Source organism: Stigmatopora nigra, chromosome 3 (genome assembly GCF_051989575.1).
Source record: "Stigmatopora nigra isolate UIUO_SnigA chromosome 3, RoL_Snig_1.1, whole genome shotgun sequence".
NCBI classification, from domain to species: domain Eukaryota; kingdom Metazoa; phylum Chordata; class Actinopteri; order Syngnathiformes; family Syngnathidae; genus Stigmatopora; species Stigmatopora nigra.
This window is the reverse complement of record NC_135510.1, coordinates 19,026,357-19,044,783: the sequence shown is the minus strand read 5'-3', so window position 1 is coordinate 19,044,783 and position 18,427 is coordinate 19,026,357. Positions and strand designations below refer to the sequence as shown.

Here is an 18,427-nt window from a genome sequence, read left to right as displayed (position 1 = left end):
GGCGGTCTGTGATTGGTCGGTGGTCAGGGGGCGTGGGTAATGTGAGGGGGGGTTGCATTTTTGGTCACGTGGTTTTGAGGCAGACGCTTTGGATGCTCAATACTGTGTCTGGATGGATGTGGGAGAATTCCTTCACGGATGCTAGTGGTGGATGGCCAATTGGAGGGAAAAGGTTGGGATTTTTAAAAATGGCCGCTTGGAAAAAGGGGATTTTTTTAAAGTCGAGAATTCAGATGCTGTCGGATAGTTTTTTGTCCACTTTTGTCAGGTGCCCGAGTCCAAAAGGTCACGAAATGTCTAAAGCACAGGTGTCAAAGTAGCGGCCCGGGGGCTAAATGTGGCCCGTCCCGTCATTTTGTGCGGCCCGGGAAAGTCAATCATGAGTGGCGACTTTCTGTTTTACGATCAAATTAAAATAGAATACAGATATATATTCAATTTCTCGATATTCCCCCTTTTAAATCAATAATTGTCATTTTTTAATCCATTTTTCTGTGTTTTTAGTTCAAAAATCATTTTGTAAAATCTAAAAATATGTTTAAAAAAAACTCAAAGAAATATTGCTTTAAATCGATAAAAATCTGAATATTCCGTGTTTTTAATAAAGTTATTTTAATCCATTTATTTAAAAAAAAATCTAAATATTCTACCTAAAATGGCCCACATGAAATGAAGTTGACGTTAAAGCGGCCCGCCAACCAACCCGAGTCTGCTACCCTCGCTCTAGGCGGAAGAGCCCCCAAAAACCGATGTAACTGAGGATGAGGGGAGGAGCTAGACCCCCTTTCCCCAAAAACAAACCCCACCCCTTTTGTGTTGATCCGAACGGCAGTCGAATGTAGGTCTGCGCTCGCCTACAGCCATCAGCAACAATCAGTTCTGCCCCAGTTACTGACGCATCTAACACACACTCACCCCAACACACACACTCCCCAACAAACCCCGTCACAACACAACACACACACACACCCAGATGCAGCCAATGTGCTGACAGGCATGGATCACGGCCATGTTTTGACCTCACCAAGTGAAACACACAAGGACACACAGTGGATTTGGACATTATTAGCTCTCATGGGATCATTTTTCATAACACTTTATGTGTGGAACATGAGACAATTATTCCCCAATTGAATAGCAACTTGCTAAAAAAATGTGTTACTGCACAGGTGTCAAAGTGGTGGCCCGGGGGCTAAATGTAGCCCGCCACATCATTTTGTACGGACCAGGAAAGTCAATCATGAGTGCAAACTTCCGGTTTTAAAATCAAATTATAATGAAGTGTATTGATGTATATTACATTTCCTTATTTTCGCCGTTTTAAATCAAGAATTGTCGTTTTTTAATCATTTTTTTCTGTTTTTAGTTCAAAAATCATTTTGTAAAATCTTAAAATATATATTAACAAAACTAAAATAAACATTGTTTTAGATCTATTAAAAAATGAATATTCAGGGATTTTAATCCAGTTCTTTTAATCCATTTATGAAAAAAAATCTAAATATTCAATCTGATTGCATTGAGCCACTGCACCCGTGCGCGCCGCCATTTTGGATCCTGGAATGAACACCGAAAGCCGTGCAATTCAACAGATTAGACGTCTATCCAGGGTCATTGACAGCCAATTATAATGAATAATTTATGAATTCCTAGCCAGCCATGATCTTTTTATGTCCCCCCCCCCCCCCCAAACAGGAAATGTAAACCCGTCCACTTCCTGTCCGCCTTTTCTCCCATGGCCAAACCGGCGCATCCAAACATTCCCACGCTTCGTTTATTTGCTTTCATTGTGTGCGTTTATCATGGTGGCTAAGCGAGATCGTGCTGTTTATTGAGCGCGGAATTAAAACGAGAACATCAATATTCAAGCCCCGCCCCCCAAACTCAATTATTCACGAGGCCCAACAAAAAAGCGCGTGTGATCAAATCTCAATATTCCACCCGCCGTTTATCCCCCGGGGAGCTGATTAGCGTCAGATATGCCGGGTAAGCCCCGCCCCCCCCAGCGGCCTCCAGATCAACTGGATCGTCTTTATTGAAGATAAAGAAGATGCTCCTATTTCTTCATATAGTACGTTTGTGTCCAAGTGTTTTTTTTTTAAGCGGTTCCAGATCGATGCTAGTTTAGTTAGCCTACCGGTGGCTTTTCGCATTGCGAGTGTCAGGTTCATACATAATTACCTTCGTCCGTAATTATCAATAACTGCAGGAAGACATCTTATTCAATTATTGACATTTAATTAAATAGAAATGGATACAACAATGGGTAAAAGCCTCCGAAGGGGAGAGTCAGCAAGTGTCACCTTACAACTTCCGAACGTCTCCTCGAATAGACATTTTCGTCCTATTCTTATGGTCACAAGTTACAGAGTTGTTGATCATTCCATCACGTATGAGTAAAAACAACATCTGGGACTACAATAACAATCAAGGTATTTTACTAATAACAAAAACAGGGACTAGACCTAACAACATTTAGATTAGAGTAATTATACAACCTCCTTGACCTAAGAATCATATAATATAATCATAATCATATAATCGTTACATACAGAAAAACCCGAAGTGTACGGTTACATAACGATAACAATATTCTTGTTATTGTCCGAATAGCCCTGTCCTCGTCACCAAGGGCCCACCAAATCTCAAGGACCCAGATTGGGTGGATTGTTTGTATAACCATCCTGGAACAGGCTGTCTAGGTTAAAGATGACTTGGTGTGACCTCAAGACTTTTGAAAAACAGAAAGAGAATGATTTAACAAAGTAATGAATTAATACAAAGAAAAGAAAGAGATTGATTTAATAAAGAAATGAATTAATATAACAATTATAATAATAAAACAGAATAAACCCAACATTCCCCCGTTTTTATAATATGTATGTTATTAGTCATTTCTTAGTAATCACTAAATGGAAATGTTGGTGACTGCGATTTTATCCGCCTACTCCTTACTCCCATGGCTGGTCTGAAAGAGAAAAAACATAATTATATTCGTCCAATTGGTCCTCGGATTTACCGTACTCCTGGACCTCACTGCTTTCCCCAAACCGTCCCATAAGATACAACTCATGTACTTTAGAATTTGTAGGGGCAATTTCAGTAGTTATAAGTCGGCTTAGCAAGTAGCGCAAACAGGGGATACTACATCACCCACACAATGTTGGGATAGCGGTAATTGTGCCTATAGTCACCACGAAGGATGTAGCCAAATCTTTAGATTTTACAAAGGTCTTATCCCACCAATCTGACAATGCGGACGTATCTACTCCAGAGTGCTCTTGCATATTGCGGTTCAGTGTTTGCAGGCCAGTAATGGCCCTGGTGAGAGATCCACTGGGTGACGCGTTGTTCGGTATGAAGGTGCAACATTGTTTTCCAAACATTGCACACACGCCCCCTGTTTCAAGGATCATATCCACCGCTATGCGATTCTGGAACGCCATCAGACTGGTAGCTGCCAGTTGTTCCTTCATGGCCACAAATCCCTGTTTTGAACATTGTAATGTAAGTAATTTATTCTATCCACATTTTTGTTTGGGGTGATTAGAAGGAAGATAGACTCCCAACCTGCTGCGATCTGATTAGCCAGCTTATACTCATCTGGTACGCCCCGGGGGATGCCAATCGCATCAATGTATGTTGGATCTCCTTCCCTCCATGCCTCTCGACGATGTCGGGAGGGTCGACCCTTCACCTCCGAATTATGAGCCGCCAATTGTATCTCCTCCACTGTGGATGGAAAAACAGACACCGGTAAGAGCAGTGAGACCAAAGTACCTAGTCCTGCCGCGTTTCGGCAGGAGTCGTATAATTTATCTACCACCCCGCCACCATAGGCCAGAACGTGGTATCAGGGGTGTAGTTTGTTTTAGAACGCCGGTACACCACGTCTCATTTATCGCCCCCAGCTTCAGACCATGCCCTGTAAGGTTTAAGCAGGTAAAATGATTAAACAGTGGAAAAATTTACTTCCTATTTACCGCGTAACAGGATAAACACTGCTTCAATATTTTTTTTTTGCCAAGTAGGACACGTTTTTTCATTTGTAAAAACACTTTTCCCCAAATGAATGGTGATTGAGGGAGTTGTTAGACCCCATCGTATTTTCCCTTGTCTGGTAGGTTATCCTAATCCTTTGTAAGATGGTTTAGTCTCAATTGAAACCATATGGAGACGTCAAACCCAATATAAAAGAGTTCCCTATAGTTTTATGGTATTGCTTGCTGAGCAATAATCTTTTCAATTAATATTGGTGTTTCCCGTATCTTATTAAGTCAGAAAGTTTATCTTACCCGTCCCCTCAATGTTTCAATTGAGACCACCCTTTTACCAAAGTAGCTCCACATAGTGCTTGCCTTCTTTACACTCCATTAACAGCGCCCAATTATCCCCCGTTTGGGAAATCCCTGTTTCAGAAATAAATTTCACAGGTTAATATGTCAGTCCAAGCTTTCCAATCTTGACCAATTTCTGTAACAAGGCTTTTCCCAATCTTCAATTTTTTGCTGTTAATGTACCACACATATTTCCCACCATCTCTTTTTGTATGGCAACCGGGACGTCGCCGAGTCCAAATATATATTTTCAATGTGGAAATTTGATTTAGTAGGTAATGTTAATTAAATGTAAATGTGTATGTTTCTCGGTTTACCCTCCCGTAAGAAGGTGTATCCTCAATTGAAACGCCTCCGCCTTTTTCTCCAACTGGAGAAAACAACCCTACTGTGGAAAGGAATAGAATCACAATCATCATTAATCTCATTGCCCCAAAAGCAATAATTGTTTTCAACATGACTTTTTGTCTTTGTTTAGGGGTTTTTCCTCTTGAAACGTTTCAATTTAGACAACCTTCTTACTGTGGGAAAGGTGCATCCGTGTCCCCTTTCAGTAACAAGGACCCTCCCACTTTGCGTTGCTCCGATGTTTCTTCTTTTATGCTGCTTATCAGCATCCAGTCTTCAAGAATCACCGTCGCTTCGTCCGTTTCCTGTTGACAAGCAAAATCTCCCTCTGATAGTCTAAATTTGGTGTGTGCGTTTTTTTTTTTTTTCTCTGATTGATTCGCCTCATCATCCAATTGTCTTTGTGTAGTGAATAATAACAATTTGTAAGGTCTACCAAACAGGACTTCATATAAGGTCCGCCAATTGTGGATGGTAGACAACTATTATATTAACAAAATGGGAGCCATTATCACTATAAATAGTTTCTGGAATTCCATATCGTGGAATGATATCCATATGATCTAATAAAAATAAAATAAAATCTATATGTATTTTTTGAAATGGATATGTGGGTATGCATATAGATTTAAACCCTAAGCCTTGTAGTGCCGTTGTAGCAAGGCCACCTCCCCCTTGTCGAGACATAGGTCTTCCCTTGACTCAAGCCCAAATTATTTTCTTTATTGATCTTTTATTGATAGATTATGTCTCGGTGGTCTGCCAATCAAAAAACACAAAAAGACAAACTATCATTCACGCTCACACTCATAAACAGAAGAATTTAGTGTGTTCAACCAGTCTAGCATCCATAATTTCATTTTGTGGGAGTAAACTGGAGTACCCGGAGAAAATCCACAAATTCTCGAGGACGCCATGAATACCCCACATTCCGGAAGGTCTGGATCCACCCCGCATTCATTAGTAGATCCTTTAATATACACACCCCCACTCTAGCATTTTAACCGTTTGTAAAAAATTACCTTCAAGTTTCACACAAAGTTATATCCTTTTTAATGCTATCAGTTTAGCTGTTTGTTCCCCGAATTGAGGTGGGAATAGTTTCACATCTAAGGTTTTTATTTTCACAGCCGCCATGACCTAATGGCTCCCTATCAGGTTTTTTTTTTTTTGAAAATCCCAATTCCCTCTATTAGCATGCCAATCACCTTTTAATGCGGCCATCCAATTTTGTTTCTACTTGTTTCAGGTGATAAGATAATCTCCCCCATTTGTAAAACTAATTCATCCACGCCTATTTTATACAACATGACGCCTATGGCCTTTATTACGTCGCCTTGACTCCAAATTCTATGAACCAAGATAACACGCCTAATTTGTAAGCGAATTTCGCCCATCCCATTTTGTTCATAGACAACCCATCTACCTAAAGCGTCACTTGTTTCAAAACATGAAAGGCCCCACTAGAATTCGTGCATCCAGCGCCAAATAGAGCCTATTTACACATTTGTCTCAAACTTGTTTTAGATATGGGGTCCCCAATTTCCCAAAATTTCCCAGAATTTATGTACTACCACATCCTGTCAAAAACCCAAAACGACTAACATAACCTGTTTCTAAGTCAGATTCTGGAATTTGGAGAATTTCTCCTTTCCCTCCCTTATCTAAGCTTGTTATTGTCACTCGTTATCACTGTAACATTCAGGCGTATTAACCCCATCGTTGCTAAAGTTCTAACCAATTTGCATGCCCTTAAAGCCGTAAAAGCAACGTTATTTGGTTGTATCAATTGACCAATGCTTATCCAATCCGTAATATCCTTAAAGTCATCAATATGACCTGTGACAAAGCATATTTCCTCCTGCCAGGACAACAGACAATGTTCTTTCAAGTGCACTTTGAAAAACATTCCATGTTACTCCATTCTTAGGGAAAATATGCTCATCCTAAACCAATTATTTTATTTACAATTCACCTAATTATTTGGATGAATGCCATGAATTTTATCATGCCACTATTGCATTGTAAATTTCCCATCTGATGTCGTTAATCAGCCAAATAATTCAATACCTACTATACTTTGTAAATCACCTCATATGATGTTTACTTAAGACACGAGTCATTTCCCATAGCCTGTTACCAAAACAAAAATCTACAACAATTAAATGAGACAAATCAACCTTTTGTTAGACAATTCCTAATTACAAACTTTAATGTTTTAAAAACCTTATCGTCACCAATATACCATAATTTTGTAAATTTTGTCATCCTGGCCTTTTTTTCTTTTAAACAGCCAACCTCCCTCCTGGATTAAAGTATTTTGAATAATCAAAAAATTCTGAAATAGTATTAATATTATTTTATCCTCCAAAAGCTAGTTTCCTTTAACTAAGAGCCCTTTGAAATCCACAATTGCTCAAAAATGACTATTTTGGTCTATTTCCCAAATCCAAAGCTTTTTACCAAATCAACCTTTTACTGAACAGATTTTTTCTATCCTCTTAATACATTTCATTTTAAAACCCAAAATATCAATGCGAAAGCATTCGCATAACCTTGCATTTCTTGCAGCCCATGTATTGTTCTTATTCTGAAAAGTCCAAACAGAAAACGCAATTAGCCGTTAACTATGACCTCCACTCTTGCTGCGAAAACAGCATTGTTATCTTATGTTTACAAACCAGCTTTTTCCCTGTGCCCAAATACAACGCTTTTTAGAGAAGACAACCATTAAAACGTCAAATTAACCCCTCTTCCGATATTCAACTACATAACAATATTTTTCCAAGACCCCATATATCCAGAATATGTATGCTGCAAGCACAACAATATGGCAAAAACCCATTTTCTGCCCTCAAGTTTGCTTCAGCACCCCCAAGGCCAATTATTATTATTATAATGTCTTCACGGAAGGGATCACAAAATTTTAGTCGTTTACACGGTCCGAACGCTCCCGAAAGCCCAACACAGTTAAATCGTCTGCCCCGCGGCCCACATGTTTCACTCCCATCTAATCAGCAGCCGCTGCACCAGAAACGCTTCCCCCGCAGTTGACACATTTTTTGGCAAGTCTAGAGCATAATAAAAACACAAGTGACATTCCCTGCTAAAATTTAAATGATCATTTTGTATATATTCTTTGGTCTTTTTTTTTTTAAAACACCATCTTCCCGTTAGCGGACGGGATCAAAAACCAAGCTGCAATAAGCCATCACATTGCTGTAAATTGACAGTACATATAGGTTATATTAACAAAGCACCACCAGCACTTGGAAATAACCATTCTAATTGTTGTTATACAAGCCCAAGCATCACAAAAAAACCCAATTTATTGTAATCACAAAACGTCATACCCGGATTAACCAAATCAAATACCAGTGTCCCCATTAATTTTCCAGCTCAACATTCTCGTATCCAAAATCCACATTCCAAATCATTCTAAGCCGACATTCCTTGTTTTCAGAGACCCTCTAGTCTGGGTAATCATGTAATATATATACCTCCATTTTTTTTTTTACAACTTATCTCTGATTTTTGTCGAACTTTACACCATCTCTTCTCCCTCTATTTTTGTTAAACTTCCTCCGCGCCCGTCACCTATCTCGGTAAATATTTTCCCCGTCAGCCGAGGAGGCCCCGCTATTTTTCCTTACCAAACAATACTTTCCCGCCGCCACGGTCTTAAATATATCCCCGTTATCCGAGGGAGCCCCCACTATTTTCCCAAAATAGTATTTTTTAACTTCTCCCCGGCCTTATTTCGCCATTAGTGTCTGTGGAACAAGCTGTTACACTTTTATCCACTCACATATTATTTATATATGTATATTACCTCCATTAGTGTCTGTGGAACAAGCTGTTACACTTTTATCCACTCACATATTATTTATATATGTATATTACCTCTATGCATTAGTGCATATATTATCCTGTATTTTATGCATTTTAAGCTGGCCAGCAAACCCATATTTATTTATCCATAAATATAGCTGTGTAATATTTTTAAAGCGCTTTGTCTTTCCAATTTTTTCCAATCCTTACAAGTTAGACGTATTTTTTGGATCGTCATCCAAACCCGCCTTACAACACGTGTTTCCCATATTTTACTTTTTTGTAGTGAGTTCGTGTGCCTCACAGAGTTAACTTTATTATATCTATTTTTATTATTATCACTCCTTCGACTGTATTTCCTAGGCTTATCTTAATTTTACTGCAGAAACCACACAAACAACATACAACGTATATTCGTGCCTACCCTTTAGACACAGGACACTCCCCGGCCCCAATATTGTACCTCTAGTACAATACATTCGTGCCTACCCCTGAGACACAGGACACTTTCCAGCAAAGTGCCCCACCGTACCTGCCATTGACTAGTATAAACACAGGGTTTTATCGCCGTCACCCAGGACGCGAAACCAGCCCAACAATGGGCCTCACATACAATGTCCCTTTAACGCATTTGTAAACACCTTCACAACATGCAGACATTAATGTGGACTTACCCGAGATCCATCAGATGTCTCCCTCCAGCAGGAAAAGTCTTCAACCGCCGAGAATCCAGGCGCCCCCGTCGAAAACTCCGGCCCACCAAGGGTTTTGAAGACGCCGTGCGCACGGTCACTTACCAGATGTCGAACAGCAGCGCCTGGGTTCTCGCTCCGGTATATTGACCTCCATGGCTCGAAGGACCAAAATGTCAGGTTCATTAATAATTACCTTCGTCCGTAATTATCAATAACTGCAGGAAGACATCTTATTCAATTATTGACATTTAATTAAATAGAAATGGATACAACAATGGGTAAAAGCCTCCGAAGGGGAGAGTCAGCAAGTGTCACCTTACAACTTCCGAACGTCTCCTCGAATAGACGTTTTCGTCCCATTCTTATGGTCACAAGTTACAGAGTTGTTGATCATTCCATCACGTATGAGTAAAAACAACATCTGGGACTACAATAACAATCAAAGTATTTTACTAATAACAAAAACAGGGACTAGACCTAACAACATTTAGATTAGAGTAATTATACAACCTCCTTGACCTAAGAATCATATAATATAATCATAATCATATAATCGTTACATACAGAAAAACCCGAAGTGTACGGTTACATAACGATAACAATATTCTTGTTATTGTCCGAATAGCCCTGTCCTCGTCACCAAGGGCCCACCAAATCTCAAGGACCGAGATTGGGTGGATTGTTTGTATAACCATCCTGGAACAGGCTGTCTAGGTTAAAGATGACTTGGTGTGACCTCAAGACTTTTGAAAAACAGAAAGAGAATGATTTAACAAAGTAATGAATTAATACAAAGAAAAGAAAGAGATTGATTTAATAAAGAAATGAATTAATATAACTATTATAATAATAAAACAGAATAAACCCAACAGCGAGTTAGCATTTAGCTAGGAGACATTGTCCAAAAAAATTCAACCATCCCCAACACGTAAACACATTTATGCTGTATTTTATTTTGAAATAGTATTTGGATGTTTTGCTCATTTTGCGACGTGTCACGTGGTGATTCCCTGATTGAAACTGTTTAAAGACCCATTTATTTGTCTTAAGATTGTCCACTTATCTGTCTCTAAATGACTTAAATGCAGATCAATTTCAGGCGGCCATTTTGTTAAAGTTTCGTACTGTTAATCCACCTGCTTGGATGAATTCATAATTTGAATATTTGCTGTTAAATTAAAAAAAAACCCAATATTGTTTTATCTAGGTTTTTCCTAAACTGCACAACAGCGACACTCGGTGGACACAACGTGCATGTGCGTTTAGAGTATAAAAAGTGGAGAAAACAGACTATTAATCGCAACGTCTTATGCGTAAAACGGTCTTTATGGTAAATAAAAAAAAATATAGTCTTTATATTTGGATTGAAATAGGCTAGTTTTGTATATATTTTATATATGATGTGTGAATGAATCAATGTGAATTTGAATTTCATTTGTCTTAGCTAACATTGTCTACATTTTTTATTGATCATTTTTTATTTATGTAAATCAAAAAAGGGAGCATATATACAGATTATAGTCAAAGTCTCGTTTTCAGCGTTTTTGGTAATAATGTACTCGAACTTTTGTCCCCCATTTTCCACCTCTGATCTCCTTTTCGATACATTTTGTCCTTTTTTTGCATGTTTTAGATAACGAGATGACGTCCTGGCAACCTGCCTTCCTGACTCGAAAAGAAGTCAGGCGCTAGTGGCTTCAGTGCATCCCAACCAATCAGCGAGCAGCCATGACCAACTTATTTCCGGGTCTCCGATCGCCCATTGGCTGCAACCCGCGCGTGGGGGGCGTGGCTATTCCATAATGGTCAGAACGCCCGAAGGATTTCCGTGTGAATCATCGCCGTTTTCTTCTTTTGAACAACAACAAAAAAGAACAGGTAAGAAGAATTTGCACTCTTAAACTTGTCTAATGTATTTTTTTCCACTAACGGCTTATTATTGGTGGATTTCGCGTCACATTTTGATGACGTAACTAGGCGTTTTTTCCTCCAAAAATGCAACGTCGCTTTTCTTATTTTTTTCCTTTTTTAAGTTGGATTAAAATAGCATTTGTTCGGAGAAGCGTGCTAACGGAAGTTGTCTCAAGTGGGCATTAATCCCGTTTTTTGACACTAATCGGATGATTGGAATGCTTTTTATCGTCATTAAACAAGTATTGAATTGAATGGAATGCTTAAGTCGGTATAATGACATGTCAAGTATCAACAAGTTTAATGAGAGTCGACAGCAGATGTTTTAAAATGTTAGCAGGATGAGTTAGCATGGTTCATTTTTTTCCAATCCTTCTGAATTGGAAAAGTGGAGACCAATCATCCAGTTGGCACTCTCCCAGTCAATCGCCCATTGGATGTCAGTTCATTAAGATTTTTTTCTGGTGCCGAACCAGTGCAAGATTAGCATCATTTCTTTTTCCTGTCTAAAATCAATACGCTAGAGAACAGGTGGTGTCAAAGTAGCGGCCAGGGGGCCAAATCTGGCCCACCGCCTCATTTTGTGCGGCCCGGGAAAGTAAACGAGTGCCGACTTTCTGTTTTAGTATTACATTAAAATGATAGATATAGATTTAGATTATGTTCCCTGTGTTTCCCTCTTTAATTCAATAATTGTCATTTTTTAATCCATTTTTCTGTGTTTTTAGTTCAAAATCATTTTGTAAAATCAAAAAATATATTTAAAAAAAGTTAAAATAAACATTGTTATAGATCTATAAAAATGTAATATTCAGAACTTTTAATTCAGTTCTTTTAATCCATTTATAAAAATTAAAAAAAATCAAAATATGATATCTAAAATGGTCCGACCCACGTAAAATCGAGTTGACGTTAAAGCCTTGGCGTACCTACATAACCAGTCGGGTACCAATAGAACACTTGACCCGTTTGCCATTCAAGTTGACCTTGACATATTAACTTATTGACCTAGCTTAGCGGAGACAGTCAGGGGTAGTATTTTTTTCTGTTTTTAGTTCAAAAATCATTTTGCAAAATCTAAAAATTTATTTAAAAAAAAAGCTAAAATCAACCTTGTTTTACATCTATTGAAAAATGGAATATTCCGAGTTTTTTATCCATTTCTTTGAATTCATCTTTTTCCCTACAGACATGAAGTCTAGCAAAGAAGTCACCCGGCGGCGGGTCCAAAATGGCGCCCACGGCGGCTCAGTTTCTGGCAAGACGGCTGAACCGGCCCAGTGGGGCAGAGCCTGGTGAGTGGACGCTCGCCAAACCTTCCAAAAAATGGCCCCGTCGCCCTCTAAACGCCGGTTGGTCTTCAGGGAAGTGGACTGGTTTTCCCTCCTGAGCGTTCTGGCGCTACTTTGCTCGGCGCCCTTCATCGTCTTCTTCTTCGTCATGGCCTGCGACCAGTTCCAGTGTTCTGTCACGCGACCCGTCCTGGAGCTCTATGGGGGACAGAGCACCCTGGCCTCCATCTGGTCCCGGGTTCCCCCGCCCACGTGGGCGGCGGCCAAGATCTACGCTTCCTGGGTGGCCTTTCAGGTAAGGCTGGCTTTTTGAGGACCGCCATGTTTTTCGGGTTGAAATTGGACAAACCCGTTGTGTTTTGTGATTTTTCAGGTGGTCTTGTACATGTGCGTGCCGGACTTTCTGCACAAAATTATCCCCGGTTACGTCGGGGGAGTCCAGGAGGGCGCCCGCACCCCTGCAGGTAACAAAGTGCATTACCGTATTGGCCCTAATGTAAGACGATTTTTTTTGCATTTAAATAAGACTGAAATAGTGTAGTTCGTCTTGCATTTGGGGTGTAGAAGCTATGCTGATTTGGAGCACTAGATGCCGCCAGATTTGTCTTTAAAGCCAATGCTGAACACAACGATGGTTTATGTAGTTATTGCAATTTTGTTGTTTTATCAAAGTCGATTAATTTGAGTTAAGATACATCGCAAAAATCTGACATTTATAGACAAATGTGATGGTACTTTACAGCACTGGTGTCAAAGTGACGGCCCGGGGGCCAAATGTGGCCCGCCGCATCAATTTGTGGGGCCCAAAAAAGTCAATCATGAGTTTCTGTTTTAGGATCAAATTCCAATAAAGAGTACATATTTATATTAAATTTCCTGATTTTTTTCCCCCCTTTTAAATCAATAATTGTCATTTTTTAATCCATTTTTTCAGTTTTTAGTTAAGAAATCTTAGTAAAATCTAAAAATACATCTTTAAAAAAGTTTAAATAAACATTCTTTTAGATCTATAAAAAAAAAATGGAATATTCAGGGCTTCATGATTGACTTTCCCGGGCCACACAAAATGATGCGACGGGCCAGATTTGGTCCGCAGGCCGCCCCTTGGACACCTGTGTTCCAATCATTTGTTTTAGATGTGCAGTCAATATTTTCAAAAAGTCATTTTTACAACTCAAGTCTTGAAAAAGCTGCAATCGTCTTACACTCGGGATCATTTTCTATTCGTGCCAATCCGGTAATAGTTTTTTTCTAACGAGTACAACCCCACTACGCCCGTCCAGGCCTGGTCAGCAAGTACGAGATCAACGGACTGCAGTGCTGGCTACTGACGCACGCCCTGTGGCTGGCCAACGCCCGCTACTTCCTGTGGTTCTCGCCCACCATCATCTTCGACCACTGGATCCCGCTGATGTGGTGCGCCAACGTTCTGGGCTACGCCGTGGCCACCTTTGCCTTCGTCAAGGCCTACTGGTTCCCCACCAACCCGCAGGACCGGTAAGTCTCTTCCCGTCCGTCTCCACCAGAGCGGCGCCGATGGAATGTGTCTTAACCCGCCCGTAGGAAGTTCACGGGGAACGTCTTCTACAACTACATGATGGGCATCGAGTTCAACCCTCGAGTGGGCCAGTGGTTCGACTTCAAGCTCTTCTTCAACGGGCGGCCCGGCATCGTGGCGTGGACGCTCATCAACCTGTCCTACGCCGCCAAGCAGCAGGAACTTTACGGACACGTCAGCAACTCCATGGTTTTGGTCAACATTCTACAGGTAATTGCCGATCGGACGTCATTCTTTTTAGATATATTTAGGTTTTTTTATATAAATGGATTAAGAACCGTGAATATTCAGTTTTTTATAGGTCTAAAACAATGTTTATTTTAGTTTTTTTTTTAATTATATTTTTAGATTTTACTCATGATTTTTAAACTAAAAAATGACAATTATTGATTTAAAAGAAGGAAAATCAGGAAATTTAATATACATTGAACCATTTTAGATATAATATTTATATATATTTTTTGTAAATGCATTAAAATCCCTGAATATTCCGTTTTTTATGAATCTAAAAAAAATGTTTATTCTAGCTTTTTTTAAATATATTTTGAGATTTTACAAAATAATTTTTGAACAAAAAACACAGGAGAAATTGATTAAAAATGACAATTATTGAATTAAAAAGGGGTAAAATCAGAAAAGTTAATAAACATTTATACTCTTCATTTGAATTTGATCCTAAAACAGAAAGTCGCCACTCATGATTGACTTTCCCGGGCCGCACCAAATGATGCGGCGGGCCAGATTTGGCCCCCGGGCCGCCACTTCGACACTTGTGCCGTATTTAATGTGTTTTTTTCTTCTCCAGGGAATCTACGTGCTGGACTTTTTCTGGAACGAGACGTGGTATCTGAAGACTATTGACATTTGCCACGACCACTTTGGCTGGTACTTGGGCTGGGGTGACTGCGTTTGGCTGCCGTACCTCTACACGCTACAGGTCAGTCCTTCAGAGATTTATCTTTATCACTATTTCAGAAAAGACGAAACAATTGCAATATTCTAGTACGTAACTGCCACGATTCATTGGAAATCAGTCCCAATCCAGTTTTATGGGGGCGTTTTTGTTAGAAAAATTGGGGTTTTCGTTCCAACCCATTCAGCATTCAAACCTACGGCTCAGGAGGTACATGTGGCTCTTAAATGGCTGCATATGGCTCTCCGCTAACCTGTACGCTAAAATATAGTTGACACTATCTGTAGCGCCAATTTAATCATAATTCTTATTCAAGCTTTTTTCTTAAAAAAAAAAAAAACGAAAGAGTATAATAAGGCTTTTATTAATTTAAAAAACGACAGTATAGTGAGGCTTTTATCGCCAAAAATGACATAGTATAGTAAGGCTTTTTTCCCTAAAAAATAACATAATATAGTAAGGCTATTTTTCTTTTAAAAAAATGACATAGTATAGTAAGGCTTTTTTTGGTAAAAAACAACATAGTATAGTAAGGCATTTTTTTCCGTGAAAAAACAACATAGCATAGTAAAACAGTTTGCAAAAACAAAACATAGTATATATAGTGAGACTTTTTCGTAAAAACGACATAGTATAGTAATGTTTTTTTTTCGCCAAAAACAACATAGTAAAGTAAGTTTTGTTTTTCCAATTGTTCTTGATCCAGGGTCTGTACCTGGTGTACCACCCGGTACACTTGACGGCGGTCCACGCGGGCGCCGTGCTGCTCCTGGGCCTGGTGGGCTACTACGTGTTCCGCGCCAGCAACCACCAGAAGGACATGTTCCGCCGTAGCCAGGGCGCCTGCCAGGTGTGGGGAAGCCCCGCCTCCTTCATCGAGTGCCGCTACCGCTCGGCCGACGGCGGCGTGCACCGCAGCAAGCTGCTGACCTCGGGCTTCTGGGGGCTGGCTCGCCATTTCAACTACACGGGCGATCTGATGGGCTCGCTGGCGTACTGCGCCGCCTGCGGCTTTGGCCACGCCCTCCCGTATTTCTACGTGGTGTACATGAGCATACTGCTGATTCACCGCTGCCTGCGAGACGAGCATCGTTGCGGGAGCAAGTACGGCGCCGACTGGAAGCGATACACCGACGCCGTGCCGCACCGACTCCTGCCTGGCATCTTTTAGCCGGAGGTCCGATTCCCGCTTTTACTGGGACGCTTTCTTGGACGATTCGCCGTCCTAAAATGAGACACCAGCTGGAAATACATCAAGATGAGGTGGTTAAGTGACTTTGTGATTTTTAATTAACAATTTTTTTTCACCCTCAGAATCTCGCAGGGATGATTTGAAGATTTGAGAGATTTTACGCCCGTCAAAAGCCAGAAAACGCAAAAAAGGGAAGCAATTTGGTAGTTATATCGTTCCACAGAATGGCACTTTTCAATGTTATTTTGCTACAGTGTGCAGTTCCGTCGTTGTGCAGTAGAGGGCAGCAAAAGACATGTTTCTTCAATTTGTCACTTGCTGTATGTGTAAAAAAAAAACATTTCATTATTTGCTGTGACTTACACTATACTTCAATCAAATTTGATAAGTGAATTTTGTACATTTATCCTTAATACAAATCTTTGACAATTAATCTAGACAATTCAGTCGTCTTTTATTAATGATTGTTTTTAAATTTCACTGTCAGTTACTTAGCAGTTTGGGCTTTAAAGGTTAAATATACAAATGTTATTTTGGTAAGTTACTAAAATAATGCCATTTTTATTTACTTCTGCGACTTTTTTTGGAAGTACGGTGTGCAAATAGAAAAAAAACAATAGCTGTTCTCAAGCCCAATTACATTTTATGAGAATGGGGAGCGGGGGGTTCTGGGGGTACCTCGGAATGGAAAGTCCATAACTTGTCAGCAAAAAAAATCATTTCACTAAAGAACATTCCACTTGCAAACTCGAAACGTTGACTTTAAGTTGAATGTTTTGGTTCTTCTCTGCCAAATTGCCCCACATTGAATGTACTACTTTCAACTTTTCTTCAGGTTAAAACTCTATTTCACTTAGATGATTTAAAATGTGATTTTACGGTTTGTTTGCGACATAGTATAGTAAGCCTCTTTTCCTAAAAAAAAAAGGGCATTATATAGTTAGCCTTTCTTTTCCGCTAAAACGACATAGTATAGTAAGGCTTTATTTTACGCTAAAAAACGACAAAGTAAAGTAATACTTTTTTGCGCAAAAATAAACGACAGTATAGTTAGGCTTTTTTTGCGCAAAAAACAACATAGTTTATAGTTAGGCTTTTTAGCGCAAATACCCACATAGTATAGTAAGACTTTTTTGCGCAAAAAACGACATAGTATAGTAAGGCTTTTTATCTCAAAAAACGACATAGTATAGTAAGGCTTTTTTTTTCGTAAAAAACGTCATAGTATAGTAAGGCTTTTTATCGCAAAAAAATGACATAGTATAGTAAGGATTTTTATCGCAAAAAACGACATAGTATAGTAAGGCTTTTTTTTTCCGTAAAAAAACGACAGTATAGTAAGGCTTTTTATCGCAAAAAAACGACATAGTATAGTAAGGCTTTCTTTCGTAAAAAAACGACATAGTATAGTAAGGCTTTTTATCGCAAAAAAACGACATAGTATAGTAAGGCTTTTTATCGCAAAAAACGACATAGTATAGTAAGGCTTTTTTTCGTAAAAAACGACATAGCATAGTAAGGCTTTTTATCGCACAAAAAAACGACATAGTATAGTAAGGCTTTTTATCGCAAAAAAACGACATAGTATAGTAAGGCTTTTTATCGCAAAAAAACGACATAGTATAGTAAGGCTTTTTATCGCAAAAACGACATAGTATAGTAAGGCTTTTTATCGCAAAAAAACGACATAGTATAGTAAGGCTTTTTATCGCAAAAAAACGACATAGTATAGTTAGGCTTTTTATCGCAAAAAAAACAGTATAGTAACACATTTTTTGCGCAAAAATAAAAGACAGTATAGTTAGTCTTTTTCTGCGCAAAAAAACACAAAGTATAGTAACACTTTTTTGCGCAAAAAACGACATAGTATAGTAAGGCTTTTTTATCGCAAAAAAAAACGACATAGTATAGTAAGGCTTTTTTGTGCAAAAACGACATAGTATAGTTAGTCTTTTTATCGCAAAAATAACCGACATAGTATAGTTAGGCTTTTTAGCGCAAAAAAAACAGAGTATAGTAAGACTTTTTTTGCGCAAAAATGAACGACATAGTATAGTAAGGCTTTTTTTGCGCAAAAAAACGACATAGTATAGTAAGGCTTTTTTTCGCACAAAAAAACGACATAGTATAGTCGGGCTTTTTATCGCAAAAAAAACACGTAGTATAGTTAGGCCTTTTAATCGCAAAAAAACTGACAGTATATAGTAAGACTTTTTTTGCGCATGGAGCTTCTTTTTCAGAAATTTCCCCGAAGATTGAAGAGAGCCTTTCTTTGACCTTTGACCCTTGTCCCCCCGATGGCGTCTCGCTTTGACCGTCAGACTAAACAAAGCCAGGGTAGGAATTCCAA

The 18,427-nt window shown here is 39.2% G+C and overlaps 1 protein-coding gene across 1 annotated transcript; it reads left to right on the top strand.

Moving 5' to 3' along the window:
• The first annotated feature begins 10,855 nt into the window (after positions 1–10,855).
• Positions 10,856–16,510, top strand: dhcr7 (7-dehydrocholesterol reductase). The gene is made up of 8 exons (XM_077713806.1): positions 10,856–11,089; positions 12,312–12,417; positions 12,487–12,709; positions 12,788–12,878; positions 13,698–13,911; positions 13,978–14,182; positions 14,778–14,909; positions 15,592–16,510. Exons 1-8 carry the CDS (start codon positions 11,014–11,016, stop codon positions 16,054–16,056), a joined length of 1,512 nt encoding a protein of 503 aa, XP_077569932.1. The 5' UTR covers positions 10,856–11,013; the 3' UTR covers positions 16,057–16,510.
• Positions 16,511–18,427: the final 1,917 nt, after the last annotated feature.

Bases quoted from the DNA above. Each gene is read 5' to 3' on its own strand.
- dhcr7 (XM_077713806.1), top strand. From the start codon at position 11,014: ATGGTCAGAACGCCCGAAGGATTTCCGTGTGAATCATCGCCGTTTTCT. The intron at 11,090-12,311 runs GTAAGAAGAATT...TTTTCCCTACAG, and splicing joins ACAACAACAAAAAAGAACAG to ACATGAAGTCTAGCAAAGAA. The intron at 12,418-12,486 runs GTGAGTGGACGC...GTTGGTCTTCAG, and splicing joins GCCCAGTGGGGCAGAGCCTG to GGAAGTGGACTGGTTTTCCC.